This window comes from Peromyscus californicus, unplaced genomic scaffold (genome assembly GCF_007827085.1).
Source record: "Peromyscus californicus insignis strain IS unplaced genomic scaffold, ASM782708v3 Scaffold_7__1_contigs__length_154581171, whole genome shotgun sequence".
Classification (NCBI taxonomy): Eukaryota; Metazoa; Chordata; class Mammalia; order Rodentia; family Cricetidae; genus Peromyscus; species Peromyscus californicus.
The window spans coordinates 139,646,857-139,664,030 of NW_026294595.1; the positions used below are offsets into that span (position 1 = coordinate 139,646,857).

Consider the following 17,174-nt stretch of genomic DNA (forward strand, 5'->3'; position numbering starts at 1 on the left):
GGGCCTTTTCCCCTACTTTCCTGCTTTCTCCGTGTCTGGCTGGCTGTCCCTGGGTGTCTCCCTTGTTCTCACCTCTGGAGCCTAGATTCCTCCTCCTACTTATTCTCTCTGCCCACCAGCCCTGCCTATCCCTCCTCTGCCTAGCTATTGTCCAGTCAGGTTTTTGGTTTTTTTTTTTTAAAGATTTATTATGTATACAGTGTTCTGACTGCATATATGCCTGCAGGCCAGAAGAGGGCACCAGATCTCATTACAGATGGCTGTGAGTCACCATGTGGTTGCTGGGAATTGAACTCAGGACCTCTGGAAGAGCAGTCAGTGCTCTTAACCTCTGAGCCATCTCTCTAGCCCCCAGTCAGGTTTTTACTAGACCAATCCGGTACCTTAGGTGGGCAAGGTAAAACAGCAACACATCTTTTCATGGTTAAACAAATGCAACACACCTTTACATGGCTAAAGTAATATTCCACAACATCGGGCCTTTCATAATTTAAAAAAAAAAAATATTTATGTATGAGTGCTCTATCTGCATATATCCCTTTGTGCCAGAAGAGGGCATCAGATCCTTCTGAGATGTTTGTGACCCACCATATGGTTGCTGGGAATTAACTCAAGACCTCTGGAAGAGCAGCCACTGCTCTTAACCTCTGAGCCATCTCTCCAGGCCCAGTTTTTCTTTTTTTTTTTTAAACATGCATTTGTGTTTTGCCTGCATGCATGGCATGTATGGTCTGTGTAAGGGTATTTGATCCCCTGAAGAAGGAGTTACAGTTGTGAGCTGCCATGTGGATGCTAGCAATCGAACCCTGGTCCCCTGGAAGAGCAGCCAGTGCTCTTAACTGATGAGCCATCTCCCTAGCCCCAGCTCGTTTGTTTTTCAAGACAGGGTTTCTCTGTGTAGACCCAGCTCTCTTGGCACTCTGTAGACCAGGCTGGCCTTGAACTCACAGAGATCAGCCTGCCTCTGCCTCCCAAGTGCTGGGATTAAAGGCGTGCGCCACCACTGCCTGACTAGTCCATTTTTAAATTTTTTTTTTTTTTTTTTTGGTTTTTCGAGACAGGGTTTCTCTGTGTAGCTTTGCGCCTTTTCCTGGAACTCACTTGGTAGCCCAGGCTGGCCTCGAACTCACAGAGATCCGCCTGGCTCTGCCTCCCGAGTGCTGGGATTAAAGGCGTGCGCCACCACCGCCCGGCTCCATTTTTAAATTTTTGTGTTTTGTTTCCATGTAGATCTGTGCACCACATGCGTGCCTAATGCCCATGGTGGTCAGAAGAGGTGATTAAATCCCCTGGACCTAGAGTTATAGGTAGCTGTGACTGCTGTGTTGCTACTGGGAACCCAACCTGAGTCCTCTTCAAGAACAGCAAGTGATTTTAACTACAGAGAAAGTCCCTTTCATATAGGGCTTTTCGTTTTTATTTTTTATTTTTGGTTTTGTAAGACAGGGTTTCTCTACACAGCCCCTGGCTGTCATGGAACTATGTAAAACAGGTTGATCTAACTCGTATCTACCTACCATTGCCTACCCAGTGGCGGGATTAAAGACATGTGCCACAACACCTGGCTTGTAAGGATTTTTAAAGCTGGTTTTAGGGGTTGATCCATCTCATTGGTCTTTTTTTGAGACAAGGTCTTATGTAGCCCAGGCTGGTCTTGAAATTGCCCTAGGGCCTAGACTACCTTGAACTCCTGACCCTCCCACCTCTACTTCCTGAGTGATGGGTTCATAGGCATGATCTTTCCAGGCTTTTGAAACTGTATCAACAAAACTGGCTTTTTGAAATATCTATTTAATTTTGTGTGTGTGTGGACTGCAGAAGCCAGAAGAGGGCATCAGATCCCCGGGAGTTGGAGGCACAGGTATTTGTGAGCAACCAGACCTGGGTGCTGGGAACCAAACTCAGATCCTTTAGAAAAGCAGTCATTTCTTCTGCCCCGTCTCAGTGGCTGATAGTGTAATTCAGTGAGTGTTTCTCCCAGGAGCATGAGAGCCCTAGGTTTGATCCCCAGCATCTGGAGGGGAGGGGGATCATAGTTATAGAACATTAAACCAACCACAGGGCCTTAGCACATAGCTCATTTTTTGCTAGGTTTTCCCAAGGGAACCACTTCCATGTTTCCTTTGCAGAAACCAGAGCCTGGATTAGAAACGGGGATGCCTAAACCAGTCACTCGGCTTTCCACACTGTATGGCCTGTTCGTGGTCATCAAACAAATACAGTCTAATGGGCTGTTGGTAAATTCCTCCTGAGAAAGATGCATACAATGGTTACCCTTACTCCAATGTCCCAACAGCACCCCAAGGCAGAGCTCCACCAAAGATCTCTCTCCACCTCAGGGTGGGTGGCAGCAATGCATTTATTAGGCATACATATGGAAGAATGGGTCAAGTTACCAAGAAATGATGGCTCCCCCAACGGCTGCACAGGTAGAACCGCCTTCCTCCTCCTTGGCACCTACATCCTCCAGCCCCCCCCCCCCCCCCAAGACTTCACACATGAGGGCAGAGTGGCTGGCGGAATACTCAGGTGAGAGCCCAGGCCCCTCCCCCCGACCTGTGTCCATGAGGGGAGGGGTTAACAGACCCAGCTGCCACCTTTCTCGAAGTGGTGGAGGCACACTCCTGAAGATAGTGCAGTCTGGTTAAGAACAGTGCTGCAGAGCAGAGAAAGTAAGCTCAGCACACTCTGAGACCACAGCAGAGGGAGGATGAACTGGGGGGTGGGGAATTCAGGGAGGCTACCTGGTGCTTAGCCACATGTGGGAGAAGAAATTAGAGACAGCACTCGGGATACACAGGAGGGGGCAGGGGGCAGATAGACACACAGACACAGGTTGCTATATAGCTCAAGCTGGCCTCAAAATGGCTAAATGTGGGCTGGAGAGATGGCTCAGCCGTTAAGAGCACTAGCTGTTCTTACAGAGGTCCTGAGTTCAATTCCCAGCACCCACAGGGTGGCTCACAACCATCTATGAGATCTGGTGCCCTCTTTTGGCATGCAGGCACACATGCAGACAGAACACTGTACACACAATAAATAAATCTTTAAAAAAGGCTAAACGTGCGGGCAGCACAGCTGTAAAGGGGAGACCGCTACAAAAGCAGAAGAGTGTCTACTTGTCCAGCCCACTGTCCTCGTGTACCTTACACGACTGCTTCCGTACACACGCTCACTTCTTCAGATGCCATTTCCGTTATCCAGCTTTCTCCTCATGCAGCTTTCCCAGTATCTGGACCCACAGGTAAGGACCACCATGCCCGGCTCTCATGTGCTACTCTGGATTTGCTTGGGTGTTTCACTACATAGTGGTCACGATGGAGACCAGGCAGACCTATGACAGAGTCCCCATTTCAGCTTTTCCAGTGCTAGGTATGTTGGGGTTTCAGGTGTGCACACTCTTGACTCCATCTGCTTCTCATCTGAGACAGGTCTCACTATGTACCTCGAGCGGCACTGCAAGCCCAGGTGGATCAGAGGCGGGATTAAAGGAGCCCACCACCATCACGACTACTTTTTTAAAGTACTGGGACTGACTCAGGGACTAGGGAAACACCATTATCAAGCTAGACACCCTTAACCAACCCCTTTTTAAAACTTTCCTTTTTGAGGCAGGATTTTACTCTTGTAGCCCTGTTAACTTCAAACTAACGGTGACCCTTCTGTCTCCGCCTCCTAAATGCTGGGATTACAGGTATGAGCCAAAAGGCCCAGCTGCTACCACTTTTGCTTAGATAAGGTCTCATGTAATGCAGACAACTTTGAACTTGCAATGTTGCCAAAGATGATTCCTGATCCTCTTGCCTCCACCTCCCCAAGTGCTAGCAGAGCACACAACCACTCCTTAAAATAAAAAAAAAGTGATTGGCCAGGCATGGTGACGGGGGCCTTAATGCCAGCATTCAGGAGGCTATCCTGGTCTACATAGTGAGACCCTGGCTGAAAGGGAAAAAAAAGTTGGCTGGACATGGCAGTACATCCCTTTAATCCCAGCACTTAGGAAGCATTAGCAGGCAGATCTCTGAGTTCCTGGCCAGCAAGGGTTAACAGAGTAAGACTGTTTAACAGGGGGGAAAAAAAAAAGAAAGAAAAAGACATGCGAAGACCCCCCAACTCTTGCTAGCCCTCGAAGCTACAGGAACAAGCGTCATCTGAGAACTGACCAGCTAGGGTATCTGCGGCACCAGTCCAGCAGCAGGTGGCAAGCTTGTCCTCCTTCCAAGCTACCTTAACTGGGTGACAGCTTCCTTAGCGGGCCACAAGTGGGTGGAGCTAGTAGCCTAATTCCGGCAGGAGCTGGTGAAGGTCCCGAGCTCTCGTGTCTCCTGCTAAGCTTAACTGTGTAGCCTTCACAACTTTCCAGCCGCCCAAAGCCAGCTTCTCCACACCGCAACACTCCTCCGACTGGGGGATTATTCAAGAGCAACTTGTGAACAGGTTGCTAACGGGAGAGAGAGGGTTCGTTTTTGCACGCCATCTGGCCTCTGGGCAAAAGAGAGAAAACATTCCAGGGCCCTTAGGGACAGAGGCCCCGAGAGGACGAGATCGGATGGAAGCAGAAGAGCCCTGAGGAGGCTAGGACCCAGGTGCCCATAGGCCTACGTCACCATTCCGCCTCTGCGTCGGCACCTGAGCCAGAGCCCCTAGAAGATTCCAAACAAGTCTCGTGTCCCCCTAAGTGTCTCAGAAGATCCTCCAGCCCTGCGAGTGTGTTCGGCAGGGAAACTGAGGCAGGGCGTGCGTGTGGATTCATTCCTTCCCGCCTACATCGCAAGACAAGCAAAGCTGCTTTTCCCCGCTCCCTAGGACCACACGAGACCACAGGGAAGGGCGGGAAGATGGGGAGGGGGTCGAAAGCGATCAAGGGTCTGGGGAAGCAGCCAACATTGCCACACTCAAGATGGCGGCGCGGCCGTGGCGAGGTCCCTCAGAGGCGGTACCAACGCATGCGCAGCGCGGAGTCCCGGCCCGGGACACAAGATGGCGGCAGCGGCGCTGGGGAGGGCGAGGCGGAGGCGGCAAAACGGGCGGTCGAGCAGAACGTGTGGCCGCATCCCCTCGAGTCCGTTTCGGGCAGGTAAGAGCCCCAGGAAGCCATGGTCCCGCCGCGAGCCGCGCCAGGGTCCGGGAGTCCGAAGCAGGACGGCGGAGGTCCCTCCGGCGCTTCCCGCTCGGGGCTGCCGCTCGCCCGGTCTCTTTCGCCGCCGCCATCTTAGACCCGCGGGTGGGCAGCAGGGCCGCTGGCTGGGGTGAGTGCGGTGGGCCCGGAGAGCGCGGACGGAGCGGCCTCTAGGGTCCCTCCGCTGCTGCCGCTGCCGCCGTCGCCACCGCCTTTGTGTCGGGCTCCGACTCTGAGTCGCCTCAGCCCGGGGGCGGGAGCGCGCGGCAGGGCGGGGGGCGGAGCCCGGAGATGGGCCGGCGCGCGCGCACCGAGCATCCCGCCCCCGCTGGGCCCGGGGGAGGGGGGCGCGGGAGCGCGCTGGGGTAGGCCCCGCCTGCGCGCCTGCGCACTTGGCCGGCCCTGTGGCTCCGCCCGCCGCAGCCGGAGCGTTATGATTGGTACACTGGGAAGTGCCGCCCCACGTTCCTCCAATCCCGGAGTCGGATACTTTTCCTCTCCCGGGTTCCGCTGGTTACGCAGATACAGTTGTTTGTCTTTAGACTGCGCTACGTTTCTTGGACTTTGGTATGCGTGGGGGTCCGGAAGGCAGAGGCTAAGCGAAAACATGAACCTAATGGGAGCGGTAGACGCTGACTACGGTGCAGGGGTCGAGTGGTTCGGCCTTAGCAGTCGGGATGGCGCACGGCCTGGAACTTGGGTCTGGCCAGCTTCCAAGCTGGTGTTTTGGCCGGAGACCTGCTGCATCCATCTAAGCGGATTTCTTTTGTTTCTTGTTTTTAGAGACAGGATCTCCCTGTGTAGTAGCCCTGGCTGCCCTGGAACTCAACTACGTAGACCAGGCTGGCCTCGAACTCACAGAAATATGCCTGCCTTTGCTTCTCGAGTGCAGGGATTAAAGGCGTTTGTCACCATACTCGCCTCATTTAATTTTAAAATTATTATTATTAGTGTGTGCGTGCGTGCGCGCGCCCGCCCATAATGTGTGCTGGTCCTGTAACCCTAGGGCTCATATGCCTGGCAGTTACTGCACTACGTAGGGTCACCATTAGCCCTTAACAAATTCTAAGTTGGTAACGTTTTCAAGCCGTGTAAAGTGAAAAAAATCAGTCATCTTGTCTCCCAGGCCCACTTGTGGTGTATTTAAAAATTACAAAGTCTTGTCGAGGGTGATGGCATAGACCTGGAATTCTAGCCCTTAAGAGATGGAGGCAGGCTAGGACGAGCAAGGGCAGTAGGCCTGTAATCTCAATACTTGGAGATACCGGCAGGCGTTTAAGGCCGGACCCAGCTATGTGAGGTAACCTAAAGTTACCAATTCTTTTGTGACTACCTTCCCGGTTTCTGACTCCTAACAGGTATAAGGCGGTACAGCAACCCTAGATGAGTCTGGTAACAGCTGGTTTGGGAAATGCTATGGCGGTCCCATTTGGGTGGCAGTGGGCTGGGCTGCTTCTGCCTTCTCTAACAAATGCATCTACGAGGTGCGCCCTGTCACATTTCTGGGATAAACATTTTTCAATAAAGGCGAATGAGATGTGCTATATGTGTTTGCATGTTTTATTTTTATTTTATAATATTTTTTAATAAGACGTTATTCAAAGCAGTGTGTCTTTTACTAGTTGTGGGTGACTTAAGAGAGTGCCCCCAAGTCTTGCATATATATGCTTTGTTTCCTCTTCTTTGGTATACAGACACTTTGGTTAGCACAGCTGCTGTACCGTGTATGGGACTGCAGTGTTCAAAATGAAGACATGATTCCCATTGCCATGTATCTGTATCCCACCTAATGGGAAAGCTGAAGTGGGAGGATCTTTTGAGCTCAGTGGTTGAAGATCAATCTAGGCAACACAGTCAAATCCAATTCAGAAAGGAAAGCTGATGATGGTGGCCCTCACCTGAAATCGTAGCACTTGGGAAATCAAAGAAGACAGATTGGGAGTTCAAGGTCATACTCAGCTACCAAGTGAGTTTGAGGCCAACCTGGAATACTTGAGTCCCCATCTCAACCCAAGAATAAAAAAGAAAAAAAAAAGTGTCAGTTCTAGGATTTCAGGTGGAATTGCTTATTGGAGTGCTCACTTAGCACCCTCAGATCTGGCTTTGATCTCCAGTCAAGCAAGTTGTTTCTTCTTCCAGTCCTGGTCGTACAGGACTAACCTTGTCTCAGCTAACCCCAGAGACCGAAGCAGGATGATTGTATATTTGATGCCTTCTTGAACTACAGATCAAGTTCAAAGACATTCTTATCCACTTTTTGAGAGCCTGCCTCAAGAGTTCAAGAGGCCTGGCTCAGTGGCAGAACAATTCTCTAGCATGAGCAAGGATCTAGACTCTATTCTAGTACCTCATATTTTTTAAGCTGTACATAGTGGTCTCAGCCAGGGGCTGGTGATGTAGCCCACGAGAGAGTACTTGCCTGTCGTGTACAAGGCTCAGGGTTCCATCCCTAGCACTTCAGAACAACCAACCAACCTCAAGGTGATAGATATGAAAGCATTAAGCCAAGTATAGAGCTGTAGAGCTCTGTTGAAAAACCAAGTTCAGGGCCTAGGAAGGCAAACTTTGTTGGTTGAAAGCCTGAGAAGTACATTGTTTTCATTTCTTAAAAGCCAGGTGATGGTGGGGTACTACTTTAATCCTAAGTACCCAGGAAGCAGAGGCACAAAAATCTCTGTGAGGTCGAGGCCAGCCTGGTCTATAGAGCAAGTTCTAGGACAGCCAGGGCCACACAGGGAAGCCGTCTTAAAAAACAAACAAAACAATAAAAAAAACCCAACTCAATAACAACAAAAAGGATCTGTTTCAGCACATTTATTTAGACAGGTTCACGCTATTATCAACTAGGCTTGTCTTGATCTCTGGGAAGGAACAACCTTGATTCCTGGAGCCTCCAGACCCTCCCAGTGTGTCGTTGTCCCTGCCTAGTAAGGTGTCACAGGCCAATGACTCTTTTCTTCTATTTGCTCTCCAGCTGCTGATGCACGGAGTCCCCTGGGTCCCTGTCAACTACACTGCTGACCAGCCCACCCACCTGTGCTGCACCTTCCTGTGGGTCTCCCTCCCGCTTCTGTGGGACCCCGTGAAGTGGGTTCAATCCAACCAGAGAAGAAAACCCTCTCATGCTAGTGTTGCAGACCCCAGAGGGTGAGAGAAAAGGGGACCTTATTCAGCCTTGAAACCCATGGGCTCAGCCCCTAAAGGAGTCATTCCAAACCTTTCTGTAATCAAGGCCTTCTTGTTATACATGTCTTGTTGCTGCTGCAATTTTTATCTGCCAAACTGTACAGATAAAGTAACTATTGACTTTTCCAAATTAACAGAGTCTCTGAGTGTACAATAAAATAAATGTTCAATGATTCCTATGTGGTCGTCAACAACCAGTCAGGGATCCTGATCAGCATGCAAAGAAAACCTTCCTATCAGCCTTTGTGGTCTTACTGTGGGTGAGGGTTTCTTGTGGGTTTTGTAACATATAAAAACAACATGAGCATCACCAGTGTGATCTCAGGTGGCGCCCTAGGTGTGTAGTAGTCCCAAACGGGGAAGCACCAGCCGTTGAGGCTTGTGCTGGGTGTGCTCTGGGAGGGAGTAGCGGGAATACAGACCTGAAGAAGCTGGCTTCAGTGTTAACCTGGGGCTTCGGAGGGACTGAACCAGATAGCCCTCTTCAGTTACACTGGTTTCCTTAGCAACAAACTACAACCAGAGTCCATGCTTCCTCCCCAGCTGACCCACTGAGACTTTACCTAGTGGGAAGCAATAAAACTCTGTCTTCCCAAGAGGAGAAGGCACTGGTCCTTGTAGGAGTGACTTTTCAAAGGCAGACCTTGGTCTTGTTGGCCACTTGGTGTTTTGTAAATGTCTGCAGGATTAGTAGAGTTCCTTTGGGTCCGGGTGGCATTTGTAGCTCTGGAAAGCAATGCACTGGACCCAGTCTAATGAGACAGTCCCACGATAGGTCTAGCCACCTAGGCACTACAGTGCATTTTCAGTGACACTGTGCAATAGCTTTGTCCACCAAACCTGGGCAGGGAGGCAGGAAAGTGCCTTCCTGGAAGATGTGAGTCCAAGGGTAAGCCAGGCCACTAAGGGGGAGGATTGGCTAGGCGGGCACCCTATCTTACAGTTGAGGGACAGAAACTTCAACTTCACTGCTCCTGTGGCACCAGTTGGCTGGCTGTCCAGGACAAGACTGTGTTGGATTGCTCAAATCTGTAGATAAGTTGCCAGAGCCCTAAGTTGTAATTGGTGAGTAGGATGGAGCTGACACTCTCGGTCCTCTGTGTGGCAGGTCCCGAGTGGCTGCTGAGATGGCCAATGAGAATCACGGCAGCCCCCGGGAGGAAGCATCCCTTCTAAGTCACTCTCCAGGCACCTCCAATCAGAGCCAGCCCTGTTCTCCAAAGCCAGTTCGCCTAGTACAGGACCTCCCAGGTACTGAAGGGAGTGGTGGGGCTGGTAAGATGGCAGGGGTGCTGTGCACAGCCCTGACTGTCTGGGTTGTACTCTTGTTTGCAGAGGAGCTGGTACATGCAGGCTGGGAGAAGTGCTGGAGCCGGAGGGAGAGCCGTCCTTACTACTTCAACCGATTCACCAACCAGTCCCTGTGGGAGATGCCCGTGCTGGGCCAGCACGATGTGCTTGTGAGTGCCAACTTGGGGCAAGGGTCTCAGAGCAGGCCTCTGGCCTTCCACAAATGTATCTCAAACAGCTAGGTGTCTTGCCCTGTGCTGATACCTACAGATAAAATGTCAAGCAAGACAGTCCCTGTCTTCAAAGACCCTACCATCAAATAGGAGAGACAGGGGAGCAGATTATTAGTGTAGTATGCTGAATACTGGGCACCATGCAAAGAGGTAGAGAGATGTCATCAAGAGCTCCCTGTCTTTGTGATATGCTTATTCTGTGGTAGATAGTAGGATTCCAGTTGTGGACTTATTTAAAGAATGTATTGAAATCCATTGGGAATCCTGGTCTGGGAAGAGAAGGAAGAGAATCAAGGTTTAAGGTGAGGCTGGCTAAGGGGGAGGGGAAGAATGTTCTAGTCTAACCACAGGCTATCTGGTAGGAACCTCAGCTCTTGGATCCCTCAGCTGGAGCAACCCTTACTATACAGATTCAGGCAGGACCTCTTCATTTTGCAGGTGAAGACAGTGAGGTTCAAAGGGAAGTAGCTAGCCCAAGGCCATATGGCTGCTTGTAGGCAGAAGGGTGTCTGCAGCGATTCTTGGTGTCACTAAAGGAGGTCCATGCAGAGCTTCTGTATCTGAAAAATAACATTCCCTGACTTCTCCTGATTCTTGATTGCTATTTGTTCTTTTTAAAAAAGATTTAGCTATTTATTATAAGCGCCAGAGATGGTTGAGAGCCACCATGTGGTTGCTGGGAGTTGAACTCAGGACCTCTGGAAGAACAGTCAGTGCTCTTAACCACTGAGCCATCTCTCCAGCCTGCTATTTGTTCTTAAGGCACTGATCTAACACAGACATCATACCAAGTCACTCACTGACTTGTGTCACAATGTCAGTGCTGAGGTGGGGTTAACATGGCCTTTCTGAAGGTGAGGGCATAAGGAAGCAGGTAGCAGGCAGGCTGGAGTCTAGGGTTCTTCATCTGCACCCCAGACCTCTGGCCTCCTTAAGGAAGAGTCTGAAGTGTGGGGCTCCTAAGCCACTGGCCCTGTTTGCAGTTCCACTGTTTTCCCTCCACTAGTCGGACCCTTTGGGGCTGAATGCAACCCCACTGCCCCAAGACTCAAGCTTGGAAACTCCTCCTGTGGAGAACAAGCCCAGGAAGCGGCAGCTCTCGGAAGAGCAGCCAAGTGGCAACGGTGTGAAGAAGCCCAAGGTAAGTGTCTGGGGCTCTCAGGACCTGGCTGGTAAGTGGTTACCTTGGGCATGTGGCCAGCAGGTCCCTGCGAGGGCTGGGTCAAGAGGGAGTCCAAGTGCAGCTGCTGGGCCTGGTGCCTGCTGGGCCTGGTGCTGGGCCTGGTGCCTGCTGGGCCTGGTGCTGGGCCTGGTGCCTGCTGGGCCTGGTGCTAGGCCTGGCTGCTGGGCGTCTTCTGACTTGATACCTTTTGAATTCTCTTCCTTCAGATAGAAATACCTGTGACACCCACAAGCCAGTCGGTGCCCAGTTCCCCCAGCATCCCAGGAACCCCAACACTAAAGATTTGGGGTGCATCTGCTGAAGATAAGCAAGCAGCTCTACTCCGACCCACTGAGTGAGTTCTTGCTGATTGGCTTAGGTATCTTCATTGCTGATGGGCAGCCTGCCCAGGACTGTGTGGTGTGGCAGTGGTGGGCAGGCCATCTTCACAACTCCTGTCTGTGCCCCTAGGGTGTACTGGGACCTGGACATCCAGACCAATGCTGTCATCAAGCACAGGGCTCCTTCAGAGGTCCTGCCCCCACACCCTGAGGTCGAGCTGCTCCGCTCGCAGCTCATCCTGAAGCTCCGCCAGCACTACCGGGAGCTGTGCCAGCAGCGGGAGGGTGAGGGCTCTGCAGCCTCCCTCGCCTTGGCTTCACCACTTGGGTGTGGGTGGGAACTGGTGTGTGCTGTAGGGAAACAGACCTGTTGGGGTCCCAGCTCTGTGATGCTGAGTGCTTCTCAACTTGTCTGCAGTTTGGACACCTGTAAGTTGAGAACCAAAATTCTTAGAGAAAGCCTGCTCGGAGCCCACACCTCCCAGCTCTCAGGAGGCTCAGGCAGGATTTTGAATTCCAGGCTAGTCTGGGCTGCATTACCAGACCCTGTCTTAAAAAAATAAAGTACTCATGATTCTCAGACTATAGCTTGGGAAAATGAAGTCTAAGAAATAAGCATGTGAAAAACACCTTTTCCTGTCTCAGTGGACTCCCGCCGACTACTCCAGGTCCTTAGCAGCTCTCTTGTCTCACAGGCATTGAGCCACCCCGAGAGTCTTTCAACCGCTGGATGCTGGAGCGCAAAGTAGTAGACAAAGGATCTGACCCCCTGCTGCCAAGCAACTGTGAACCAGTTGTGTCACCGTCCATGTTCCGTGAAATCATGAATGACATTCCCATCAGGTATAGCTCCTCAGCTCAGCTGCTCGGTCCTTGTGCCAGGTCACATGTAGGAGGGTTCTAACTCTTGCCTGTTTTCTAACTCAGGTTATCCCGAATCAAGTTCCGGGAGGAAGCCAAACGCCTGCTCTTTAAATACGCAGAGGCTGCCAGGCGGCTCATTGAGTCCAGGTTTGGCTTTCTCTGCCCCACACAATCAAAATGGCTAATGCTCACAGGCTTGTCAATGCTGCCCAAGACAGATGGGGCTAGTGCCTGAGATGGGAGTGAAGGAGGAGGAGGGGAGGAGCAGAGACCTAACAGCTGGGCCCTGCACAAAGTACAGCTTTCTCTTGCGATCAACCTGCAGGAGTGCATCCCCTGACAGCAGAAAAGTGGTCAAGTGGAACGTGGAAGACACCTTCAGCTGGCTTCGGAAGGACCACTCAGCCTCCAAGGAGGACTACATGGTGAGAGGGCCCCAGGGTGAGGTGAAAGGCTCTGCTGGTCAGGCTGGCTTCCACAACAGCCTTTGTGCAGTGAGGCAGACCGTGATGCCCGTCAGTGCCCGTCACTGTGGAGATGCTCAAGGCCCATGGCTTTCTCTAAGCCATTCTTACTGCAATCTTAAGCTCAGACGCATACAAACAGCTGCCTTTCAACCTGATGAATGTTCAACATGTCTCCTCAGTAGATCTGTGAGAGCAGTCTGCCTTTTCTTGTGTGTATCCATGTTACAATTAAAAGCCACCTTCAGGGGCTGAAGAGATGGCTCAGCAGTTAAGAGCACTGGCTGCTCTGCCAATGAATTGGGCTTCAGTTCAGCACCTACGTGGGGCGTACAGCTGCCTGTAGCTCCCATTATAAGGGATCTGATGCCCGCTTCTGCTGCCGGGGGCACCAGGCATGCATTTGGTATCCAGACATAAGAGATGGTAAACACTAATATCACACACAAACGAAATACTGAAAAACAGCCAGCCACCATCAGACTCAGTCCCTGCTCTTAGTGTGTCTACAGCCCTTCTGCTCTCTGGCCTGTGCCTGTCACTTCTCCCTCTCCGTCAGCACTTGCAATGGGCTTTCCTTTCAGGACTGTTTCTCATAGACACGTTTTACACATGACAACATTAAGTGTACTTGACATGTGGTGACACACACAGGTCCAGCCCTGGCCAGAGTGACCTGTGCTCCCGTTGCAGTTTCACAGGTATCATTTTCTTTACAAGGACTTTAAAGTACAACCTTTAAGTCTACACCAACCAAGTTCTCTGTGCTGTAGCAGCAGCCCTCCAGTGGAAGGCCAGGGCTGTACGCTGTGGGCCTGTCCACTAGTCATCTTGGGTTCTGCCCATGGAACTGCAACAAAAACTGCAGCCGTTCATTGGACGGGCTTGGTGGATCAAGGGAATGACACTGACTGTTCACAATGTCCTGTTTGCTAGCTTCAATTCCCTTGATAGGAACAAGATTCAGAGAAGTCCAAGCGACATGGCTAGTAAACAGTAGAGCCACTTTCAAAACTGGGACATCTGGGATCCAATAGCCCCACAAGAGTTCCACCTGCCAGCCCCACCGAGGCCCTTGGGCCACCAGTGTCCTGACCAGGGCTTTTCTCCAGGACCGCCTGGAGCACCTGCGGAGGCAGTGTGGGCCCCATGTCTCCGCTGCAGCCAAGGACTCTGTGGAAGGCATCTGCAGCAAGATCTACCACATCTCCCTGGAGTATGTTAAACGGATCCGAGAGAAGCACCTCGCCATCCTCAAGGAAAACAACATCCCAGGTAGGGCTGAAATGGCGAGCCAGCTCTAATGCCATCTAGCCTGTGTCCTAGGCCCTGGTTGAAGGACTATGTGAGGCCGTGCCTCAGAGCCAGGGACTGGACTGATTGGGAGAACCTGTTTCTTGGAGTAATGTTGGGCAGAACCTGCTGTCCTTTGGCTCTGGGGTGTTAGTACTCCCCCGGGAAATGAACTAATGAGAATCAGAGAGCCAGAAGTTGATGAAAGATGGGCCTACAGTTAGTTAAGCAGACCTGGGTCATATCCCTAAAACTTTGCTTTCCCCAGCCCCGAGTGTAATAATACCCGCCATGATAATGTGAGTGTTCATATAAAAAACCACAGAGGCCCCAAAGATCCCTACATAAGCAAACTCAACTGTTCAAAGGCCACAGTTTTCATACTTCAATTGTCTGGCAGGCCAAAGGCATTGCAAATGGAGTCTGCTTCAGTGCCGAGTGTACTGATACATGCCACCAGTTAATGCCAGTTGCCTGGTGGCTTTTTAAATGGCTGTTTCCTTTGTGACGGAAACTGTGTGAGCACTGGCGTAGTAAGTACGAGGGCTGTCCTCCTCACCCACAGATGAGGTGGAGGCCTCAGAGCTGGAGCCCCGCCTGGTGTACTGCTACCCAGTTCGTCTGGCTGTGTCGGCACCCCCCATGCCTAGTGTGGAGATGCACATGGAGAATAGTGTGGTCTGCATCCGGTATAAGGGAGAGATGGTCAAGGTCAGCCGCAGCTACTTCAGCAAACTGGTGAGAGCTGGGGTAGCCCATACTGATGGTGTGAGTGGAGGCTTGGGCTCTTCCTTGACCATAGTCCTCAGCAACTGGCCAGGAATGAGGTCCTAAGATCACTGCTGAATGCCTTTCTTTCTGTCACACAGTGGCTCCTTTACCGCTATAGCTGTGTCGATGACTCAGCCTTTGAGAGGTTCCTGCCTCGAGTCTGGTGTCTTCTCCGTCGATACCAGGTACAGCTCTGGGGCCAGGGAGGGCTCCCTTGGAAGGGAGCAGGAAGCCTGAGCCTCACACTGACTAAGGCTGATCTGCAGATGATGTTTGGCGTGGGCCTCTACGAGGGGACTGGCCTGCAGGGGTCACTGCCTGTGCATGTCTTCGAGGCCCTGCACCGACTCTTCGGCGTCAGTTTCGAGTGCTTCGCCTCCCCTCTCAACTGCTACTTCCGCCAGTACTGTTCTGCCTTCCCTGACACAGATGGCTACTTTGGCTCCCGCGGGTGAGATCCAGGGGTTGCTGGGCCCCTTCTGCCCACAAAGATGCCAGTTGCGTCTTAAGGTTTAGGGCTTTGGAGCCGGGCAGTCTTGAAGGTAGCCCCTGCTTCCCTGTCTACCATGTGTGCACACTATTTACACGCCGAGGGAGCTCTGGGAGCCTCCATGTCTCTGGCTTCGTGGGCAGACCGTGTAACGGACACAACCTAAGCTGGCCTGTAGGCCTCTCCGTGCATTGGCTTAGGTTTGGATTAGGAACCCCTGGCTCCAGGCATTGAAGGGTGAGAAGGGAGAGCATCTTGAGAGTAGCAGGGTGAGGAGCATAGACGACCAGGTAAACTAGTAAAAAGTGCTAGGTGGACAAGGAGAGGCCTGTGCTCGTCAGCTGGGGAAGCCCTGGGTGTGGCGTCTGCTGTGGTGGCTTTGGACTCTAGTTCGACTTAGTGGACACAGGTACACACACCTAGCCTCCGTTCTCAGGTTACCTATTCGAGAGGCAGGGTCACTTCCTTGTCCTAGCACAATTAAGGGTGAATGTTGGCCTCTGGCCCGACTGTGGTCATCTTCACTGTGGCTGTCTAGAGGCGGGGGCAGTACGTGTGAGGGACGGGGTGCTGCTGGCGGCGCTACAATGCTCACCTTTCTGTAGGCCCTGCCTGGACTTCGCCCCGCTGAGTGGTTCCTTTGAGGCCAACCCTCCGTTCTGCGAGGAGCTCATGGATGCTATGGTCTCTCACTTTGAGGTGGGTGTGCTGCCAACTGACGGGGCAGGCACAATTGCAAACTGCCCTTCAGGGCCGTACCTCCTTTCCACCCCATACTCTCCCTCCCACAGAAACTGCTGGAGAGCTCACCAGAGCCCCTGTCCTTCATTGTGTTCATCCCCGAGTGGCGGGAGCCCCCCACGCCAGCGCTCACCCGAATGGAGCAGAGCCGCTTCAAACGCCACCAGCTGGTCTTGCCTGCCTTTGAGCACGAGTACCGCAGTGGCTCCCAGCACATCTGCAAGAAGTAGGTGCCCGGGCAGCAGGGGAAGGAAGCCAGGTCAGGCTGGCAGGCTGGGTGAGCAGGCCAGTCTGTGCCCTACCCTGAGCAGCTGCCTTTGCCCACAGGGAGGAAATGCACTACAAGGCCGTCCACAACACAGCCGTGCTCTTCTTGCAGAATGACCCCGGCTTTGCCAAGTGGGGGCCAACACCGGAGCGGCTGCAGGAGCTCACCACTGCCTACAAGCAGTCGGGCCGCAGCCACGGCTCCAGCTCCTCATCCTCCTCCTCAGAGGCCAAGGACCGGGACTCAGGCCGGGAGCAGGGTCCTAGTCGAGAGCCTCACCCCACTTAACACATCCTGCGGGGAGGAGGAGCCCTAGGGGTGCTGTTCCAGACCTGCTGGGACTCGGTCCTCAGGGCCCTCCCCTGGGGTGGCAGCAGGACTTGAGCTGCCAGGGACATAGGAATATTATGACTCTGCCAGGGCTCCCCCTCCCTGCTCTCACCCCTCAGATGCACCAAGTCCCTTGTGAATAGGCCCATGCCTTCCCAGCCCCACACTGACTCTGTTGCTGCCTTGTTTCATTTGTAAAAGGAAATACAGAAACTCCCCCAAGAGTGTGTGAAGGTCTTGGGGCGATTGCCTCTGTGACCACTCTGTACCCCATCTAGGTGCCCCTTATCAAGAACCCTAGGCTTTCACACCCATCCATCCTTGGGTCCTTGCAGGTCTGAGTCCCTAGCGGCTTCTGAGCTCAACAGGTTGGAGGAGTCCAGAGCATTACAGCTGAGCCTGCCTGGGTATCTCTGGGTTCTGCCTAAACCAGACTTGCAGGCTGCTAAATGTCTTACAGTCAAGGCTCAGGAGGAAGTAGAGCCTCGAAGTATAGTCCCTGCCCTTTGAGATCCTGGAGACAGGGAGCCCATGGGGAAAGCAGGGTTCTCTAGTTCAGTCCTCTCCTGAGTCAGGCTGGTTTGGCCTGTACTGGGACCACTGTAACAAGTGGGCCAGCTGA

General features: G+C 52.4%; 1 protein-coding gene and 1 long non-coding RNA gene across 2 annotated transcripts in view; one reads left to right on the forward strand and one right to left on the reverse strand.

The window, feature by feature from the left end:
- LOC128102463 (uncharacterized) overlaps positions 1 to 4,272 on the reverse strand; it is a 16,387-nt gene extending 12,115 nt beyond the window's left edge. The window contains exon 1 of the long non-coding RNA XR_008215415.1: positions 4,164 to 4,272. This is a non-coding gene — a long non-coding RNA (uncharacterized LOC128102463). The remainder of the gene's footprint in view (positions 1 to 4,163) is intronic.
- On the forward strand, positions 1,408 to 16,789 carry Pcif1 (phosphorylated CTD interacting factor 1). Its single transcript, XM_052726218.1, has 17 exons — positions 1,408 to 5,077; positions 8,094 to 8,266; positions 9,414 to 9,556; positions 9,641 to 9,765; positions 10,835 to 10,969; positions 11,218 to 11,345; positions 11,462 to 11,616; positions 12,027 to 12,174; positions 12,259 to 12,342; positions 12,521 to 12,620; positions 13,772 to 13,934; positions 14,518 to 14,690; positions 14,822 to 14,908; positions 14,990 to 15,174; positions 15,819 to 15,912; positions 16,005 to 16,180; positions 16,282 to 16,789. The coding sequence occupies exons 1-17, from the start codon at positions 4,901 to 4,903 to the stop codon at positions 16,508 to 16,510; spliced, it is 2,475 nt and encodes an 824-aa protein (XP_052582178.1). The 5' UTR covers positions 1,408 to 4,900; the 3' UTR covers positions 16,511 to 16,789.
- The last annotated feature ends 385 nt before the right edge of the window (positions 16,790 to 17,174 follow it).